Source organism: Clytia hemisphaerica, unplaced genomic scaffold, assembly GCF_902728285.1.
Source record: "Clytia hemisphaerica strain Z4C2 unplaced genomic scaffold, Clytia hemisphaerica genome assembly, whole genome shotgun sequence".
Taxonomy (NCBI): Eukaryota; Metazoa; Cnidaria; class Hydrozoa; order Leptothecata; family Clytiidae; genus Clytia; species Clytia hemisphaerica.
The window spans coordinates 29,740-51,004 of NW_027104441.1; the positions used below are offsets into that span (position 1 = coordinate 29,740).

The following is a 21,265-nucleotide window of genomic DNA, read 5'->3' on the forward strand; positions in this document are numbered from 1 at the left end:
CCAAAACTACCCGTCTACTATCGAGTTCAGAAAAAATCGTGAGTAGACGGGGCCCCATCTACCTAAGTCTAAAATGACATTTCAATGTAATATGAGGTTACCCCTCCAGAATAGGGACATGTTATACCAGCTAGAAGGGTTGTGGTGTGTGGCTTTTTTACAGCAGGACAGATGTGAGGTGAGGTCAGTGAATTAGCCCACTCCTCCAGAGTTCTAGAGCTTTAGCCTGGGCGGCCACCAAAACACCGTTGGAAAATCAGATAAGAGCAAGCACGTTAGTACCGCACAAGATGAGATTATACCGTAACTCGACATCCCTCGTCTAGCTAAATTCGACACCCTTTTCTACAGCTGAAAAATGAAAAAAAGTTCCAAATTATTTTTCTTTGCTTAGTGGTAAGGGAGGATAAATCTTTTTTCAATCACCGATCCAACTTTCATATTATTCCTATCTCTAAAGAAGGGTGTCGAAATTAGAAGACGGGTGTCGAGATTAGACCAACTTACGGTATACAGTATAATGCTTTTGTTGTTCTGTAAATTTCTTTTTGGATTAAGAAATTCCATCTTTTATTGTTCTAATGATTATAATATTTATTTATAATATGCTTTGTTGTCTTTTTAATCTTTGTGTAAACTTGCATATGTTTTGCATACTTTCCAACTAAATCCAACAACCGCTTTTTCGTTCCTGTATGTTTGGATACATTTTCAAGATAGCGGATGGCATGGAATCGCAGACACAGCAACAAAGAACACAAGAGTAACAACACAAATTCATGGATCTCTTGAGGGAAAGGAAGTTCTTTCAATCGTTAAAAAAATAAAAACAGAAAAAGAAAGCAAAGAAAAGGCAAAGGAAGAAAGAAAAAGCAAGAAACAACAAGAGATAAAGGCATTTTATAAGTGCAAAGAACAGTACCTTTGTGTTGAAGAATGTAAAGCTATGCATTTAAAAGAATGTCCATCATGTCACAACATTCTGAAATCTGTGTGTAGCAAATCTGGTTGCCTTCAAGATGGAAGAAAGCCAGTAATGATTGCTGCTGCCTCTGCCCAAAAAACCAACAGGAAGCATGATATGATCTCTGATGATGATAATTTTAATACCGACAGCAATGAACTAAAAATTATATTCACTCATCTCTTAGAACAAGCACTTCAAAAATCCATAACATTAGACATAAACTCAAACTGAAAAATCACCAGCGAAGGTAAAAAATAATCCTTATTCAGCTGACGGTAAATTATTCTCCTGGGAATAGAGCCGCCAAATGATCAAATCAAAATATTGATAATGTGTGACGTCACAATTACTGCTTTTCAGTTTGTGTGTTTTGAAAGTTTGATGTGTGTACTCCGTCTTCGTGGAATTTCTTAATGGCATGAAAACAGAATATGCAATGTCTTCAAGAACATATTTCTAAAAGCCTTATGTTGTTCTGTGAATATTTCTTTTTGGATTAAGAAATTCCATCTTTTATTGTTCTAATGATTATAATATTTCTTTATAAGATGCTTGGTTCCACAGCTTGTTCGTTCCTCTATTTTTGCATACAATTCAAGATGGCGGATGGAAAGGCGAAAAGGTCTATTGAATCGATGAAAAAGGTTTGGGCCTATTTGAGTCTTCCAAATAAAGAGGGCAACTTAATTGGCAAGTGGTTTGCTGTTTGTTATAACTGATTATAAAGGTAAACGTAATGAAACACTTTATATTTCAAAAGTGATTGCACGTTTCCTGCAAGAGGAAAATGGTCCTGTTGATAAGTTGATCATGAGATCATTAAAGCCAAAATTTGGGTCAGGCACAATATTGGAAGATACCCCAGCTCATCTTCCCCATGATGAGTGTCAATTTGACCTTTATGATGTGATTGCTGGACCGCTAAAAGTGGATCCACTCAAAGGTTCATCAAAATTTGATGTACCAAGTTATGAAAAAGTGAAAAAAATATTTTCACTAGTTAAAAAACACGGACAGAAAGAAATTGTAGCTTATTATTTTATTTTTTTAACATTTTTCCAGATTTTTCTAATGTATTCATAGATTATTTTCATTGTAAGATTTTATTTAATTATTTCTACCTATTTATATTCCATATTATTCAATAGTATTCAAAATTTATTCATAGTGCTTAAAAAATCGATGAATTTTTACTGTTCAATTTTAGTATTTTGGTGTACCGCAAAATGTCAGTCTAATATCTCTTACAAAAGTGACCCTATATTTTCCTTACAGCCTTGGGGATCCATTTTTTTTACTCAAACCCTCCTTTACTGTGCTGAAGCTGCTAGAAAAAAGCTACTTTACTGAGTTATATTCAGAATTCAAATTTTTGTTCATAATTTTCCTCAAAAATCTAAAATTTTCCATTACAATTTTTTGTGATAAAGCCCGATAACATTTTCCAGAGAAGTCAAATTGCTCAAATTGCTGCTTGGATCAAATCTCTCATCCATAAGTCATATAAAAACCAACATATGGTGTAAGTTTAAAACGAATTTGCTGACCTGTAGCAAGCCAAATTCAATCACTGACATTCTGCGGTACCAGGGCCTTTTGCGGTACATACACCTGTAAAGACTTTCAAAACTACTAAAAGACACATCAAAACATCAGCCACATGTATTTAGACTTCCTGTCAACAGCCATTTTGTTTCTAAATGAATCTATGTTTTCATTTTCATTTGTTTTCCTTTTTTCTGCAGAGTCAGCTTTTTCCATAAATTATGCGCGCGCATCAAAATTATCAAAATGCACGCAAAAGTACTGCTAAGTAATACGCCAAAAGCTGGCCAATCAGGCCGAACCTGCATTGCAGGAAAAAATGTCCCTCATCAGAGGCTACTCAGTGAGAGTATGGTATTTATGACCCGCCAGTTTGTATTTGTTTACATTTGGTTTGAATTTTGTGCCAAAAAAGCTGTTGATAAGGTTAGCCAATCAGATTCGCACACTTCCAATCGAAACAATAATATCATGCGATTTCAACAATTGTTTAACAGCCAATAGAATTCTACAACCAGATTTAGCATCTACAAAAATACCCGGCTACTCTGTTATTTCTATATTACCTTATTAGGCAATTACTTTTTTATTTTCTGGTTTACGGACATTGTGAGGAAAAGTTTTGGACAGGAGGATGGAAAAATAAATAAAAATAAAATCAATGTTTTGAATTTGTTTGACTTTCTTTTTAAAAATCTGAAATCGGAGGAAATAATAAAATAAAATTTTATGAAATTTCCTAAGCTAAAGTATCGATTTTTTAGATTTAAAGACAAAAGAATAAAGTGCAAGATGTTGAATGGATAAAAAACACCAAAAATTAACTGAAACATAAAAATGTACACATAAAGACTGATAGGTTCCCATTTAGGGTTCAGCCTTAGGGTTCCCACTTTAGGGTTCCCACTGTATAATTTAGTTTGTCCTTTGTAGATAGGGAAATTCCATGGGGAAGTTCCCTGACATTTAACCCCCTCTTTCTTTCTCTTCTTTTCTTTTGTTTTCCTGTTTAAGTAAAGGTTTTTTTATTTATTTCTTCTTTTTTAAAGGTCGGAGGAGAAAAAGTAAATAAAAGTTTTTGAAATCTCTATTTTTTTATTTTATTTTTTGGCAAAAATAACGTCTGCAGATCCGTAAACCAATAAATCAAAAAGTATTTGCCTTACACGAATTAAGAAATTCCAAGTTTAATTAAAACCCCTTTAAAGCCAGCCGTGGTGTTCTTGAATTTAAAAGTAAATAAAAATTGTGTTAATTTTTTGCGTGTTAGTTTCAAGGCCGTTGAATACATGCCTAGTAATATTCGTGATTCAAGGTATTATTCGTTTTAACTAAATGCTATACTTTGAAACCACACAAACAGAGTCTACGGGTCTCCAGCTAGGCTAGCACTAAATCTAGCCACTCCAGAAGATTTTTAAATTTTTTCTTCTCAAAACCTACCATAAGTTGGTCTAATATCGACATCCCCCTTCTAATTTCGACACCCTTCTTTAGAGATAGGAATAATTGGAAGGTCGGAATCGCTGATGGAAACTATTTTTGTTTGTTTAGGGATTAGAGAGGAAAATATCTTTTGTCCATAAGCAATCCCGACCTTCGTATATTGTTCCTATCTTTTAAGAAGGGTGTCAGAATTAGAAGAGGGATGTCAACATTAGACCAACTTACGGTATCCAATCTTGTGACCTTTGAAAAAGAAAAAAATGAGGGGTCATAGGCCTCCAGCGGATAAGTGGTTTTAAAGATATTTAAATATTAGTGTCAAAATTTTATCTAAAGCTAGGAAAATAGCTTGAAAAATTTTTTAAAAAGTGTCAAAAAATTCACATGTAATTATTTCTTTCTTTTTTCATCAGATACAGCTTGCTAATTTCTTTCAAAATTGAAACTCCTTTAGCAATTTTAAAATATTTGTTTTTCCTGTAGATGTCAAAACCTGTCCAAAGTTTTTTGTTTATTCTTGATATGCGTAAGTCAAGATGACGTCATATTTTTTAACGGAAGCACTAGAAAAAAGCTGGATTTTGACCTCTATGTTTCTATTTTTAGTAACAGAGAGGGGTCAAATCCCAGATTTTTTCGGGTGTTTCCCCTAGAAAAATGACTTAAGCATATCAAGAATTACCCAATATTTTTTGATTTTTTGCTTAAATTTTTCTTGCAATTTTCTGAAGCACTTTGTGATTCTAATTATTTTGTTAGAATCAATATTTATCTTGTAAACTGTGTTTTATGAATTTCCCTTATATTCCACCAGGGTTAAACAATTTTAAAATAGAAATACTGTTAAAGTGAATTCATTGACATATCTGTCGGTCTAAAGATGGCATCAAACAACCTATTCAAATGGCAAAAATATATAAATCCAATAGACGCTGCAAGAGGAAAGTCTAAAGATAGTATGAGTGGCTGGATAAAGGTATCTTTTAGCTATTAATGATAAGGTAATCGGTTATCCTTCTAGAACCATTATTTTAAGACTTACTTTTGTCTACTTTTGTTGTTTGAAAAGTTGCAACCTCGGTTAAAAATCTTATCTGCTGACAGTGTTCTTTCACCACTATTTAATTGAATATTATTTCAAATCATACAAAAAAATGTACTTTATCCTGCTTAAAAAATATTTCTCAGAAACATCTTGTTTTCACCATCACCAAAAATCATACATAAGGAATTATTTTTTCCCTCCTCAAGAAAATTCAAGCAGCATCAGAGGAAGCAGCTAAAGAAGCATTTGGTGGAGATATTTTTGATAACTCTTTGGAGAATATGGAATTGATGCCTGATGACGAATCTGTTTATGAAGGTAATTAAATATGTTATTAGTTTTTTCAAAAGGGTTGTCAACTATATGCCACTTCTTTTAAGCTATTTTAGTTACAATTTAAAGGACTTGAGAGATTTTTTTAGGGACAAATTTTGAATTACTGGTAAGATTCAAGAGTTACCTACCAGGTCAGGTCGAGAGTTACCAGGTCAGGTCGAGAGTTACCAGGTCAGGTCGAGAGTTACCAGGTCAGGTCGAGAGTTTTCCAAACAACTGTAAATAATATAAAAATCCTTTTTTGGACCTACCCCGGTGGAGGTCCTATAAATTAACCTCTGTTCGTCCGTTCGTCCGTTAGTTCGTCCGTTAGTTCGTTACCAACTTTTCTCGAGATTGGCTCACTAGTTTTTCCTGATTTTTGGCACAATGATGCAAAATGGTAGTGCCCAAAATGTGACGGAGCCCGATTTTCGAAAAAAAATATATTTAGGCAAATTTGGGCCAAAAACTGCCTAAAAATAGGGTTTTTTGGACTTTGTGCAAAATCCTGTCATTACTTTTTTCTGATTTTTTGTACAAAGATGGAGGGCAAGATTCTCTAAAGAATGGCTGAAGTGGTTTTTACCGGAAAATTCTTATTCGCCTTAAAAAACGGATTTTCGTAACAATCACAATCTCAATGAAAATTTCAAGCACTTTTTTGCGGCCGTTATTTGGCCAAAATACTCAATTTTAAAGTCAGTTTTAAAACTCAATATTTGAAAAATCTTACTATGTGTCAGTAAAATGCCAAGAATACGTAAAAAGTTGGGCAAAATCATAATTTTCCTCGCTTTATGATAAGCAATCCTTGAAAATAAACTTTTCATATAGCATCCAAGGGGTCTTTGGAATTTAAAGGCCTCTCATAGGTATTGATTGCTGTAAGTGGTTACTAAGTTGGCAGAAACTCAATTCTTGATCAGAAAAACGGCTAGTGGTAGAAGTACTTGGAATTTTGCCTGAATCTGATCTCAGGTCACCATTCAGGCCCTCATGGGGGACCCTAGAAACTCTGATCCAAAGAATAGCATTTTCATTTTTGATGTCAGAAAAGAAAGGTTGGTTCATTTACGGAAAGCATCCTTTTTCGGCTTATTGTAATTTACGGAATCAGATTCCGCCTTTTAATTTGCGGAATCTCATTCCGCAAATTACTAATCTACGGAATTTGCTCATATCTTTCCAACCAATTAATATTTTTCAACCAAATTTAGCATACATATTACCAACTAACAGATGCACCTTCACAAAAAATATCAACTCTAATAACCTACGCAAACGGATGTTACGACAGAAAAACTTTTAGTTCCGAACTGATTCCGCAAATTACAAATCTACGGAATCTGCTAATAACTCTCGAAGGAATTGGTTATTTCAAACCAAACTTTGCACACGTCTCGACATCCATAAGACGCTGTTCTGTGCCAAATTTGAGCATTTGAAAAGGTCGGTAACGGCAGCTATTACGGAATAACGTAAAATCACGTAAGGAACTCTAACAGCCCTTGTTGAAAAAAACTCAAAATCGTTGTATCTCCCGAACCAATATGTTTTACAAGCCCAAATTTTGCACAAAGAAGCCCTCCATAAATATGGAAATGCGTGCCAAAAATCAAGTCTGACACATGATGTAAGCGAGACTTACGGTGGAAAAACATAAGACTACGTAATACACTCCAGCTTAGGCTGGTCAAGGCAAAACTCGAAGTACTCGTAACTCACAAACCAATGAGTTTCAGAACCCCAAATTCGACACAAAACAGCCCCTCATTGATACAAACTTGCATGGAAAATTTGAAGCTTATACCATAACGCCGTCGGGAGTTATTACAAGATTCCGTAGATTAGTAATCTGCGGAATGAGATTCCGCAAATTACAAATCTACGGAATCTTGTAATACCGACCTTTTCAAATGCTCAAATTTGGCACAGAACAGCGTCTTATGGATGTCGAGACGTGTGCAAAGTTTGGTTTGAAATAACCAATTCCTTCGAGAGTTATTAGCAGATTCCGTAGATTTGTAATTTGCGGAATCAGTTCGGAACTAAAAGTTTTTCTGTCGTAACATCCGTTTGCGTAGGTTATTAGAGTTGATATTTTTTGTGAAGGTGCATCTGTTAGTTGGTAATATGTATGCTAAATTTGGTTGAAAAATATTAATTGGTTGGAAAGATATGAGCAAATTCCGTAGATTAGTAATTTGCGGAATGAGATTCCGCAAATTAAAAGGCGGAATCTGATTCCGTAAATTACAATAAGCCTCCTTTTTCCTTATTAATCTCTATATTTTAAAAGATATCTGAGCTATAAGCCTGATCTCACACATAGGCTGCAAATCTACTAGGGTATGAGTGTTGAAGATTTCATGGTGATCTGTTGACCAGTGACCCGTGACCCGCGACCTACGTTTGCGTTTGTAAGAAAAAATGTCTGCCCCTCTATCAGACTTGCATTATGCTAAGTATTCTATTGTTCTTAAACAATAGAGCCATTATATAGAAAAAAAGTCTGTATAGAAAAAAAAAATGTATAATGTGTTAAATGCATCACCAGGTAGGTCTATAAAAGTAGCACTTGTTTTTTACGACTTGACCTAAACTACCAAGACCGGTTTGATGCTTAAAATCACTTTGGGTTAACTATAGGAAATTCCTTCCTTTCTTAACATTAACAATTTTCTTAAAAAATTGCTACATTGCCTCTTTTCACTCAAAAGAATCATCGAGTTTATCTTATATTTTTAGCACAGCAACTTTTAGATGGTTGGCTCAAAGAGAAATCCTTTTCACAAACACAAAACGAAATGGAGTTCCAACATGAAGCGTGGAACCAACAAAGAAAACCAACAAAAAGCGTGAAAAATGACAGATCACATTTCGAAAATATGCTTCACAAAGCTGAAATACAGGATGAAGCTACTGCTAGATATGGTTAGTTTAAATTAACACGTTAGAAGTTTTAAGCAAGCATAAGTTACCCTTTAAAACTTATTTGAAAGTTTCATTTTCGAAGGCTTGATAAATAGTACACTGATGAGCAGAAAACTTCCTTGAATTCCAAAAATGCAAATAAAAAAGGTAAGTAAAATAGACACGCCGTTTTTTTGTTTTCTCTACTACCAATATAATACTTGTAGCTGGCAAGGAATGGAACTGAAAAAATAAAGTATGATGGATCATATAGATATCTGTCCAAAGGGAGGATATCATTGACATTGAAAATTCTTGTGTACTGAAATATTTTAGATATCTTTGAAACCTGATTTTTAAAGATTTCTTATTTTTAGGCCTTGACATCGATGATATAGATGAGGACTTAGCTGTTAGTGAGGTATTTTATTTGCAGTATCCTGTTTTTCCTGTTAGGTTGGGAGTGTTATTTTTCACATACTTTTTACAGATAGTGATGCAAAAAGAGTAAAGTAAATTTTGTAAAAGATTTTCGCGAACTATGCTTCCACATCGTCCACTTAGTTTCTGATTGTAACTAACCGATCAAAGATTGTCTTATTCATGACATGCATCACTGCAATAGCTTCTGACATTACATCACGGACACAACAGCTGGTTGGTTATTAATACGTAAAACCAGTCAATACGTCACTTGCAACCAATCAGCTGTTGGGTCCATGGAATACATTGCAATGGTGCATATGATGAATTATAACATTTCTTTTTCTGTCATCCATGGAAGGTGTTGGTGGGTATGATGAACAAAAACATTGCCACTGGTATCGACCTTGGTTTGAATGGTTCTTCTAAAAAGAAAAGTAGAGATCCAGTTCCAAAAATGAACATCCGTCACAATGAGGTAGTTGTTTGCACATTTTACGGAAGATGAATACAGATACAAAAATAAAATATGAGACCACTCAAGATTTGTACTTACATCAGTCGGATACTGGCTTATCTATCACGAGATTCCCTGAGTTTGCTTGAAAAGTTTGTAAAATTGGCTGACGAAATCTGTGTATATAGAGCACCCTTCAGACTATCCCTTTACACTATACCATGTACTTTAGAATAGATCTAAGTTATGGAAAAGTTAATCCCATTTGTATTAAATTTAGCCATACCTTCCCACTAAACCTAATTCTTTATTTGAAACGCGGTGAAAAAGCGGTTTTCGTCTAACGGGCTATATTAGATTAAGTATTTAAAATTTTAGTGTGATTTCTCATCATATGGAGTTACTGATCAAAATCAATCGTTTACCTTCAAGACACATCTTGAAATAAGATTTTTTATATATTCACCTGTTAGGTCAAAGAGAGAAGCAAGGCAAGGAAGATTAAAGGCCAAGCGAAGGAAACCGAACGCGAGATCAAAAGAAGAGCTCGCGAGCGAATACATGAAGAAGAAAAAGAACGTCAAATTCAAAGTGAACTCGAAGAAAAAGCCATCCAAGATGAAATGAATCGAATTCGTGAGGAACTCGAAAGAGAAAAACAGAAAAAGGAAGATGAAATCCGCAGGTAGCACGTTCATTATTCATTCCCAATGTACCTTTATTTACAGTCTAATCCTTTGAAGATTCTCGGTGGTTCCTCTTCAAATAGAGATTCCTCTTCAATAGTTTAAAAAGCCCAAAATGGAGAAACTTTGAACATTTCCAAGTTTTAACCACTCTTGTGAATGAAACAAGCAAGACGTGTCAAGGTTCATTTTTGAACGTCAATTTACGCAAATCAAACATATTTTTACGAACGGGATACCAACTCCTCCTCGCATACAAATATTTTTCTGGAAAAGCCCAATGAAATTATCTTGCTTGTTGAGGAAAATTAAGTAGTCTAGCATCCTAAACGACTTTTTCAAAAATAGTAGAAATGAACAAAAAATAATGGAAGCTACATATTTTAGTTTATAGAAACTGGTCTTACCTAGTTATGATTATCGTATTATCACATAACACCCATATTACTGTATGTCACGGAATATAAACGACTCCAGTCTAAAGATTAAAAACGCTGTTTTCGTTCGTATCCAGGAAAGAGAGAATTTTCGAAGAAGCAAAGCAACAAATGCAAAGAGAATTGCAGAAACGGAAAGAAGAGGAGAATGCTCAACGAAGAATGAAAGAGTTGGAGATGAGACGAAGACAGGAAAGAAAAGATAAACAACTCCAAAAGCAAACTATTTTCATGATGAAAATGGATATGCAGGTCAGGAAAACCTTTTGGCTTTTTTACGATCCTACTCTTTGATTCGTAGCCAGTTTATATATCAGAGGATATCGAGGGCGATGGTAAGTCGACGCAAAACAAAGTCGATAGTTGATGTACGGCTATATATCGCCTTGGCTCTCCGAAACGAAGGACGCACGGTATTTTGGTGTTTTTACCGTCCTCGAGCAAAGTGGACGGTGATTTATGCGGCATCTCAACTTTGCTTTATACCGTCGTCTTCTTTGATTTATCTCGAATACATAAACTTGCTAGTATTAGTCACACAAGCGTCAAGAACTAAATTCTTCAATTTTATGACCATGGTAAGACTGATAACCTTACACACTTTTATTTGAATATTCAAACTCCAATTTTAACAATCGTAGATATTACACAAGCATTTCGCCGCGTGGTACAACCTAGTTTTGGAGAATCGTGTCTCAATGGGTAAAGCACGCGCGGTCGCCGATTGGAAGTGTAAGTTACGCGCGTGGAACGCCTGGCGTGCTTACGTTGTCGCTGTTAAGTATAATGAGGAAGCCAAGCAGATTGAACAGAAAGTTAAAGAAAACTTCAGGTATTTGATAGGACTTCAGGTTATTATTTGATTTGATTCTATGGAAAATTATTGATGTCTAATAGTCGAGGCTGATTCGAAATAAGATATTTTTTGTTCTCAGAAAAGACTCTAGTCGGTTTTTGAATCTGCCGAAGCTTTCGGTGAATAAGCTTTGCTTTTGATATCGACATGAATTCTTAAATTATTGTGACGAAGGGAAGTTAGGCGATTGGGGTCACCCTTTAGTTATTGAGGGGACCTCTCGGATCGCTTATCTGTTCCTTCGATCAGGGTATCCCTTATTGGGGATAAGTCTATGGACACGTATTAAAGGTACGCTAATAGATTTCAATCAACATCAATTCTGTTTCTCCAATTAAGCAATAAATGTCAAATAAGCGTAACATAAATAACATCAAATAACTTAGTAACTCTGGCATGTAATTAACGATAGTCTCTGTTCAAGTCCTTCCCCTTCAAGTTCTCCTTTCCAAGTCCTTTTCCTTCGAGCTCTTCTTTCGAAGTCCTCTTCCTTCGAGCTCTCCCTTCCAAGCCCTCGATTTCTTTCCTTTTCTCGCTCATGTTTGCTCGCCCTATTCAGGGGTCTGAGCTCGAGGGCCTGAGCCCCACTCTATTGATTTCTATTCATCTTTCAGTTCATTAATATCGTGTTGGCTCAGTCCCAGCCTCTGCTTGCATTATTCATCAATGATTAGTTTACTAGCTTCACATCTCCGACGTTCGACAAGTGACGTCCTCGTCACTTCAAAAAAAAAATTGGGATCGTGGTTTCGCTTACTTCTTTCTTTCAGGAATCATTAAATTTTTAATGCTTTTGCTTTCGTGCTGATGTTTTGGTGCAATTAAGTGCTCAATTGTGGTTGTTTACTTATCGAGTTTTCATAACCGTTTTAATGGTTTATTCTTCTCTGGATTTTAGTTCGTACACTGATATGACTTCCCATCCTCGTTGTTTGACAGTGACGTTCTCGTCACTAAATTAAAACATTACATGATCGGTGTATTTTGGACTGCATGTCAATTTTTCATCTTCGCAGGTCTTTAAGTTGTTTTCATCTTTGATGTCGGTCCTTTATATATCAAATTTTACGTATAATTAACAATTTCTAATGCTGAAATATTTTATTTGAAAATAACTAAATTACAAATTATCGTCTGATTCATAAATATTACATAAACTCAATTTATTCTCTTAAAAATTTCATAAAATCAATAAACTATTTGTCCAATTTCAGTTTCTCTTTTAACATTTCAGTCTTTAGGTATTTGTTAGTTTCATTCGGTAAACATATCTGCATTCTATTCGACATCTCGGAATTTATTCAACAATTTCTCTGCGCTAAATTTTGTCTTGGTTGTAGTCGGTTAACTGTCCTTCTCAATGTACGCAATTTTGACTCGATATAACTATTTTTTTTGGTTTGGTGCTCTGTGCAGCTCTTTAAATATTCGTGTTTCATTAAATATCAACTTTATCAAGCACGGTTAAGTATTGAGTACTCAACACAATGAACGAAGTTTATTTTTGTTTCTGGGATAAATTTGTTGTTTTTCAGAAATTCTTTTCTTGTACTCGTAAATCTTTCGGTTGTGCCATTGGTTTTTCTGGTCGTATATTTTATCATCGTTGAGCAATCTCTCACTGATTTCTGGTTGCTGCTGGCTCTTCACTTGGTATTGTATTGTAAGATTTATCAACGATATGATATTCATAATCAGGATGTACAACGTTGGTAAGATTATTTTCAGTAGCAGACTCAGTTGTATCTTGTTTCTGCTTCGATCTATCTGGTATTTTCGGCATTTCAGTTGAAACCTCATACATTCTGTCGACTGTTTTGTGGATATTTGAACACTCTCATATGATTTCGGAATATTATTGGACGGGTGTTCAATATTCTTGGACGGCTCTTGAGCACTACAACATGGATTTTTAATACTCTCGGTTGGCTTCTTCATAATATCGGACGGTTTTTCGATAATATCAGTCGGTTTTTCAACAACTTCGGACGGCTCTTTGACAATTTCGGACGGCTTTTTAACAATCTCGGACGGCTTTTTGACAATTTCGGATGACTTTTTAACAATCTCGGACGGCTTTTTGACTCTCGGACGGCTTTTTGACAATTTCGGATGACTTTTTAACAATCTCGGATGACTTTTTGACAATCTCGGACGGCTTTACAATATTCTCGGACTGGGTTATTCTGGAAGACTTTTCAATATTCTTGGACAGTTTTTTCTTATTTTCTGACAAATGCTGTGAATTATATGGTGGCTGATGGATAACCTTGGAGGGGGTTTGAATAATTCTAGATGAATGTTGAATCATTTCTTGCGATTTCTTTAGCGGAAGATGGCATATCTTTGGAGACAGGTTTGTAATCTTTGACAACGGGTGAAGTTTCGACGGTTCATAAACAATTTCGCTTGGTGAATGAAACTTCGGTGGTTGTTGATATGTTATACGTGGTCGTTGAATAATTTTTGGTGGTCAGTAATGAACTCTCGGTGGTGAGTGAACTTAGATAATGATAGGTGGCGGTTGAAGCTTTGGTGGTTGTATAAATGTCTTGCGCGGTTGGCGAATAATTGTCGGTGGTCGGTAGATAATATTCGGTTGTGGGTAAATTTTTGAGGATTCTCGAGGTTTCTGATCTCTTACCAGCGTTGAAGTGTCGCGACGTCCATCTAAGGAGATTCTTCTATTTTGTTGAGGAGGTCTGTTCCGTTGTCGCTTGAGATTCTTGATTTTGGCTAGCATTCTTTCGATCTCTCTCATTCCGTCTGTTGATGATGCAAATTTTGGTCGGCCAAGCGTATTGATTGTTTGAGGCATAATCATTCGTAACTTTTGTTCGATCACCTCGGATACTTGTTCATCGAGATCTCTTTCACCAGCGTACCCATTTAATGACACTCGTCTTGGCGTTGCACTGGAAGATTGGACAGTACACGCGCCATCTGCTAATTTGTCGATCTTTTCGTTCAGCTCTTTGAGCAGTTTGGTGGAGTTCACATTGTAATTCGGCTTGATCGCGTTCTCTAATCTGATGTAAGCCACTGCTTCATTGAAGGTTTTGAATCTCTTTAAAATGATTGATATTCGTAAATCCTCATTCAGTCCGGCGATGAGTGAGTCCAATTTCTGCTCATTGCTGTAATTTAATTGATACACTAGCTCTTCGAGTTTTTCAAGGTAGATATCTAGTGATGAACATTCTTCTTGTTTGAGTTTGGCTAGTTCAGCTTTCTTTAACATTCTGATATCAGACGACCAGAAGTAGTTCAGCAACATCTCTTTTATCAGCTTGTATGAAGGCTTCACGTCTGCTGGTAGCGCTCTGTAATAGTGCATCGCGTGACCTTGTAAGCCATATGCTGTTAGAATGTCCAAACGTTTTTTGGAGCTCCAATTGCCAATGGTTGCTATGCTCTCGAAACGTTCGAAATAGCTTTTGATATTTTCATTACTGGTTCCATTGAATTGTGGTATATCGTCCAAAGTCATTTGGATTACGTTCATCTTGAAAATACTCGTCATTGCTTGCTTGTTTTCGCTTTCATCGACACCGTCGTTTTAGCGAGTTGCATGTTGAATGATTTATAAGTAGTCGAAATGTGTTACCTCTAGATGCTGTATTCCTCTTTGCCTAGTTTCCTTTACTTATTTATCTTTCGATTCAAATCACCAAATCGAAATCAAAATTTACTGCACAATGTTAGGTATTATTTTACTTGAATCAATTGCAACCAATGCTTGGTTACGGCAAAGGTTCACTGCGTTCAAGTTTGTTGAATAATTGATACCGAGAGAAGATTTTGAAGTTAAACTTCTCTTCTCGTTGAACTTTAAATAATTGATTTTGTGTAAAACTCTCGTTTTGATAGTTTTTAATACTTTCTGATGTAAAATCACTTTTGTCCTTTTCAAAATAACGTGTCCTTATTAATCGCGAAATCAACCAAACTACCAATCAACAATAGTTCAGTTTCTGTGGTGTAATTAAGTAGTATCCTACTACAATCTTTTATTGTTCTTGTTCCTTGGTGTAATGTAGCTCTCTCCTCTTGGATCTTTGATTCTTGCGAAGCGAGTTCTTCTGGTTCACCTTCAGTGTGACGAAGGGAAGTTAGGCGATTGGGGTCACCCTTTAGTTGTTGAGGGGACCTCTCGGATCGCTTATCTGTTCCTTCGATCAGGGTATCCCTTATTGGGGATAAGTCTATGGACACGTATTAAAGGTACGCTAATAGATTTCAATCAACATCAATTCTGTTTCTCCAATTAAGCAATAAATGTCAAATAAGCGTAACATAAATAACATCAAATAACTTAGTAACTCTGGCATGTAATTAACGATAGTCTCTGTTCAAGTCCTTCCCCTTCAAGTTCTCCTTTCCAAGTCCTTTTCCTTCGAGCTCTTCTTTCGAAGTCCTCTTCCTTCGAGCTCTCCCTTCCAAGCCCTCGATTTCTTTCCTTTTCTCGCTCATGTTTGCTCGCCCTATTCAGGGGTCTGAGCTCGAGGGCCTGAGCCCCACTCTATTGATTTCTATTCATCTTTCAGTTCATTAATATCGTGTTTGCTCAGTCCCAGCCTCTGCTTGCATTATTCATCAATGATTAGTTTACTAGCTTCACATTATTATTATTTCCCTATCACCTAAAAGTACAAAATGTCGACTGAAATATTATTTGATACAGATCTAAATCCAAACTAGCCAGTATAGGATTTTATTCAAATTTCATTTCAGGAAAGAGCAGATGGCGGTCCATTTTTGGAACAAAAAACTGATGAAAGTTTGCTTATACTCGTGGCTAAAATACACACGTCATAAAATGGAAAAGAAAATGTTGAAACTAGAACATGAACAAAAAGCAAAGAAAATGGAAAAGTTTATCACTTCGGCGGCCGCTATGCTACAACAAAATCGACAAGTAGATAAGGATGAACAGGTACTTTCTATGCCAAGAAATGGCCTTTTCAAGTAAAAATTGTATAAGGGGGGAGGGGTGGTGAGGTTGCCGTGGGCTGCATCCCTGAAATAGTTATGCGAGTTAGACTCGAAAAACACTTCCACTTAAGTAAATTTTTGTTAAACAAGTTTTTTATGAAGTGACCATAATGTCATTTCTCGCGGAAACTTTAAAGATGTCAACGATTCAAAACTCAAGAAACTTGCTTAAGAATTGCTAAGCCTTTTTGGATCTAGAATGACAACTTTATATTATCATTTGTTATATGGATAGTACAGTAGAAACTGGAAAATATAAATGAGCAGAGTTTACACTCTACAGCCGGTAATAAAGAAAAAAGTTACAGTGGTAGAGTTTCGAGGGACTGCCAACTCTATCGCCTGTTAACTCGCTTCGAAAGTGGCCCCCTGTTCACGAATTTTTCTTCAGCTTGGATACTTTTTCTTAGATAATAACAAAGTTCTAGACCATATTTTTGACTACTTTGATATCTCAGGTTTGTTATTTAGTGAACTTTGTTAATGCCCGGCCGGGTATCGGATTTCTTATAACCTTTCCACAGTCTCTCCATTTCCAATCATATTTCAATATAGGAACAACATGAAGAAGAAATTCAAAAAGGTGAAAAAATGTCAAGAGATAAAAGGACCCACAAACAAAAGTCTACTGCAAGAAAAACTGAAAATGAGATTAGAATGGGTATGATATTACCTGAGAGAAACCAAAATAGAAATGAACAAAGTCTAGCTTCAAAAACTGGACAGCAAGAGCTGAAATCACGAACTTTTGATTCATCAAAGCGAAGAACGCCTCGTCAAAGAGTCGAACAAGAATTAATGAAACTACAACAAGAATTTGATGACGATGATGATGAAAATGAAAATGATTTAGAACACCAAAGACATCTGAAATACAATAACAGAAGAAAAGCTACGAAAAACGATCAAAATTTTCAAAACCAAAGAAAAAGAACGGGATCTTTAACAAATCATCAAAGAGACGAACAAATATCACTGACCGATCGTAGTGACCTATACTCAGGCGATCCTTCTGATAACAGGCTGAATGATGGTCAAAATAAGAAACCAATAGTGACGCCGAGAGTTCGATCCGATAAGCCAGCCACTAAACCGCTACATCTTGGTTAGTTTTATATATATAACCAATTTTCAAGTCAGAAATGTCAACTCTTTTCCACTATGAGAGGAATTTTTAGAACTGACAACCTTGAGTTTTCATTCCTCGACGGGGTTACCCTTGTAGACTATTTGGTAGAATAAAATGTGTAATAACTAAATTGATTAGTAGCAGCAAGTGAAAATTTGGTGTTTTAGTTTTTGGTCTCAAAACAAAACTTCTGTGCGGTGATAATAAAGTCTGATGCATTCAAATATAACGAAAATTTCCAGTGTAATTTCCAGTGCGATGTAATTGGCAGGCCTGAGCTTTCTAAATACTATAATTTAATACATTTAAATCTCTAATTTGAGCTTCTGTGATTCGAACTAAAACATCGCTCCCCTAAATTTGTGTAAAATATTTTTTGTAATTTGAATCTTTCTTTAATTAGAAGAATATTCTGTGTCCTTTGAAAATCGAATTAGAGATTTGTAAGAGGATAAGAAGAAGTCTTTTGGTAAAAGAAACCTTGTTCGTCACCTTTCAGCCATGGAAGAGCGCGATCAACAACGAAAAGAACGAAGAGCTCTCATCGAAGCTGAAAAGAGAAGAAAAGAAGAAGACAAACTGGTACGACGATCCTCTTGTATTGATCTAGAACGACATCCCTCCTTTAATAGCCCATTCCGATCTTTTGCACCCCTTTAACACAGCAATCATATTCTTTTACACATTAATAGGCTAACCGCTCACAGATTTCCTGTGAAAGTGTGTCCAGTTTTGAAGTCGACTTGTCCGCTATGTTGTTTTCCAATTAACTTTAGATTTTCGAACGTTCGAATTTCATAACATTCGAATCGTACTGTTGATGATCAGAATTGAAAACAAGATAACGGACTAGTCAGCTCTAAACCTAGGCACGTTTCCTATATACGGGTAGCCGGATCCATTCAAGTAGTAAGAGATCAGTTCCCTGTAGTGATGTTTTACATTCCAATCACCCCATAATGAAAATAATACGAACCATGGGGTATTCATTAACTCTTTACTTCACGCTTTTAATAAGTACAATTTTACAAGAACACGTGCCTCGATTTTGAAGAAATAAAGAAATTTCTTAGCCTCAGATTTGAGAAGTAACTACTGAAATACTTTAATAACCAATGAATTACTGATTCTGAGTCCCGTTTGAAGTCAATAGGTCAATTAGCCAAAGGCTCTCCCGTGTCACAGACGCGGCGAGACCATCGCCCCAGTGGGAAATTTGGCCAAAATTTCGTCTCTGTTGAGAAAAATACCTTACAATTTCAGGCCCATAGCGATATTGACTTTGATTTCATCCTCATATGAAATTCAAGAAGAAACAATTGCACTCCCAAACCCCACTATTTTTTTGAGTCGGGAACAATAGAATTTCTATCCTGATTTGGATTTTGATAGAAATTTCCATCCCCGATGTGGGAAATAGTTCCAATGGGGCTGCGAGACAGGGGCTCTCGTAACATCTTGTATTTCTTTATTATTCACTTTCAGAAAGTGTTACGCGAACAGCAAGCAGAACGAGAGAGGTTGGAAGAGGAAGTGAAGCAAGATAAAATACGAAAACGAAGAGAAGAAAAATTATTACAAATGGAGGTATGATTAGTATAACAGCTAACACTTCTGGGCAGCTTTTCGATTGTTTTCACTGTCTCCACAACCAGCCGGCTCGGTTATCTAAACGGAACAATGAAAGAAGCGGGTATTCGAACTGGACACTTCTAGTTTGAGGCACTGACACCTTGACCAGTCGGCCATCGCTCCTATTGGAAATCCACAAAGGTTTAAGATATCATAACTTCTTCTATTTCCCATTCAGAAAGAGAAAGAGAAGCAAAAACAACAAGAGCTACATCGTCTGAAACTCAAAACGAGCACTGAGCACTATCACCACAACCTTCTCACCAAATACGGTCTCCAACCATTGAAACTTCTAGTACAGCAAATGAAAAATAACACTGAACTAAGTGATCAACACTATAACAATGTTTTGACCAGTAAAATGTTTCACTGTTGGCTGGAGTATACAAGAGAAACGATGGAGCGTAAGAACCAACTAGCTGATCATAAATACGAAGAAATTCTATTGAAAAGAAGTTTCCGTTCTTGGAAAAAGGTAAATATTCACTACATTTTCTTTAAAGAATTTACATTTCCCAAATATGGATACAATTGACTTTCTTATCATCAGACATTTCAATGTGTAGCCACTCTCAAAACAAGCGACAAAGAAGAACTCTTTCTTTAGAAATTCTATCCACTTTAAGGCTTTAATAGCAAATAGTCATATTCCTTTGATTGGCCGTCAAATTCTGATTTCTTTGCCGAAGCCTGGACACATTTTTCGCTATATCACTAGCAGGAAATTTGTTTCAACTCCTAATGGCAAGAATGTAAAAACCTAGCCAGTTAGGCTCTGACACACTAAAAAATAACGCTCTCGCAATTGGTCCAAAAGAACAAGATCACTAAAATCTTATTTATGTTATATTTTAGTGTCGCTTTCATCTTCAAAACTTGAACAAGATGGCGCGTATGTTTTCCATCCGACGAATGGTGAAGAAAACTTTCTTTGCATGGCAATCGTACGTGGTGGACGAACGTATCTTGATGTGGGCTAAAGAGAATGATGCAGAAGAACACAACCTAGTGTAAGTGTATATTCTTCTACAGTCTAAACGTGGAGTTTGAATTTGAAGCCCTGAAGGGGCTAGAGAGGAATCTCCAACCTTTCTAAAGCAAGAGAAAGTGAAACCCTTTATAAGCAACCAGGTTGTAAAGGCTCCAGGGCTCAAATTTGCAAACTTATTTTCATCCTCTCGTAAAGTAAAAGTTTTTTTGGTGAACTAACCATCAGAAAATTAACTATGAGTGCTAATCAACCCAATCCAATTATTTCAAGATAATGAAATTAGTTTGTATTGTTATGTCCATTGGCTTCCTTTATCATACCCTACTTTTTCTTATATCTGGTTGTTAAGCATGCTGGACTAAGGGATCGGTCGTATGTACAATCATTGTCGTAATATTTGAGTAAAAAGGGAAATCCACCGGGAAGTTTTGAAACCACAATCAATTTGTTAGTGCTCTAAAGTAGGTGGTTGGAAGGTTCGAGTCTTAACTCTGAGTCTTAACGCTAAAAAGTTCAAAAATGGTCCAATAAGGCTCATAAACCCGAGTCAAATTGAAATATCCGATTAAATTTGAGAGATGGCCCAAAATCGACTTTCTCGCCCGAACTTCAAATTTCGAAAAGCGAGGAAATAAGCTTAATATTGAATAGATTTCGACCATGATTGTACCTTAATCGTGATGAGATTTTTTAGAACTTTCTGAATGAAAAAGTTATTTGGAGCCTTGTGTTTTTAGCATGGAGTATTATGTATTAACAACTAAGGATTATCTGCAACAAATATTCTCTTTTCTTTTTTTCAGTCGAATGAAGAAGAAACATTTCAACCAATGGAAAGACTTTGTGAACAATGAAAAGGAGGAACGAATCCGAGAAAAGAGGCGTCAAGAACTTCGTAAGAAAGTACAAAATTGGTTGCCCGATTTCAACGCAGGAAAGACGTAAGATTTCATTCGAGTTAGTGAGTTGGTTTGCTTCTTGCTTTATACCAGATTGTACGGGAATCGGACGGGGATTTTATACACGTTACGCATCCAATGCCCTATATATATCAAAATATATCAGAAGGGATGCGTGTAGCCTAGCCACTACTACAGAGTTCTTCAAAGTGTCTTCAAAGCGACGTATAAGTTCAATTTGTTTTAGCACTAAAATTTCAAATTTTGTCAAATTTGACACGCTGATTATTTTAAAGGTTTTTCGAGCAGTTTTGAGTTATTTTATAGTTATCAATCTTAACGCAATGGCATCTTTGGTTTTCAAAAAGAGCATTCCTACGCACCTGTTTTTCAATTATTTAGTACCAGAAAGTCGGTACTAGAGAGACACAAAATTAATCTGACCGTAACAGACTAACACTCGGGATTAAAAAAAATAATTCAAAAAAGCCTGTTGTAGCTTTGGAACAGGTATAAAATTGATTGA

At 35.8% G+C, this 21,265-nt stretch overlaps 1 protein-coding gene across 1 annotated transcript; it reads left to right on the forward strand.

The window, feature by feature from the left end:
- The first annotated feature begins 4,770 nt into the window (after window positions 1-4,770).
- Window positions 4,771-20,919, forward strand: LOC136820866 (coiled-coil domain-containing protein 191-like). The gene is made up of 15 exons (XM_067077105.1): window positions 4,771-4,934; window positions 5,210-5,321; window positions 8,070-8,255; window positions 8,612-8,655; window positions 9,019-9,135; window positions 9,588-9,799; window positions 10,315-10,489; window positions 10,879-11,069; window positions 15,828-16,029; window positions 16,644-17,193; window positions 17,717-17,799; window positions 18,703-18,804; window positions 19,028-19,324; window positions 19,705-19,859; window positions 20,644-20,919. The coding sequence occupies exons 1-15, from the start codon at window positions 4,839-4,841 to the stop codon at window positions 20,783-20,785; spliced, it is 2,664 nt and encodes an 887-aa protein (XP_066933206.1). The 5' UTR covers window positions 4,771-4,838; the 3' UTR covers window positions 20,786-20,919.
- The last annotated feature ends 346 nt before the right edge of the window (window positions 20,920-21,265 follow it).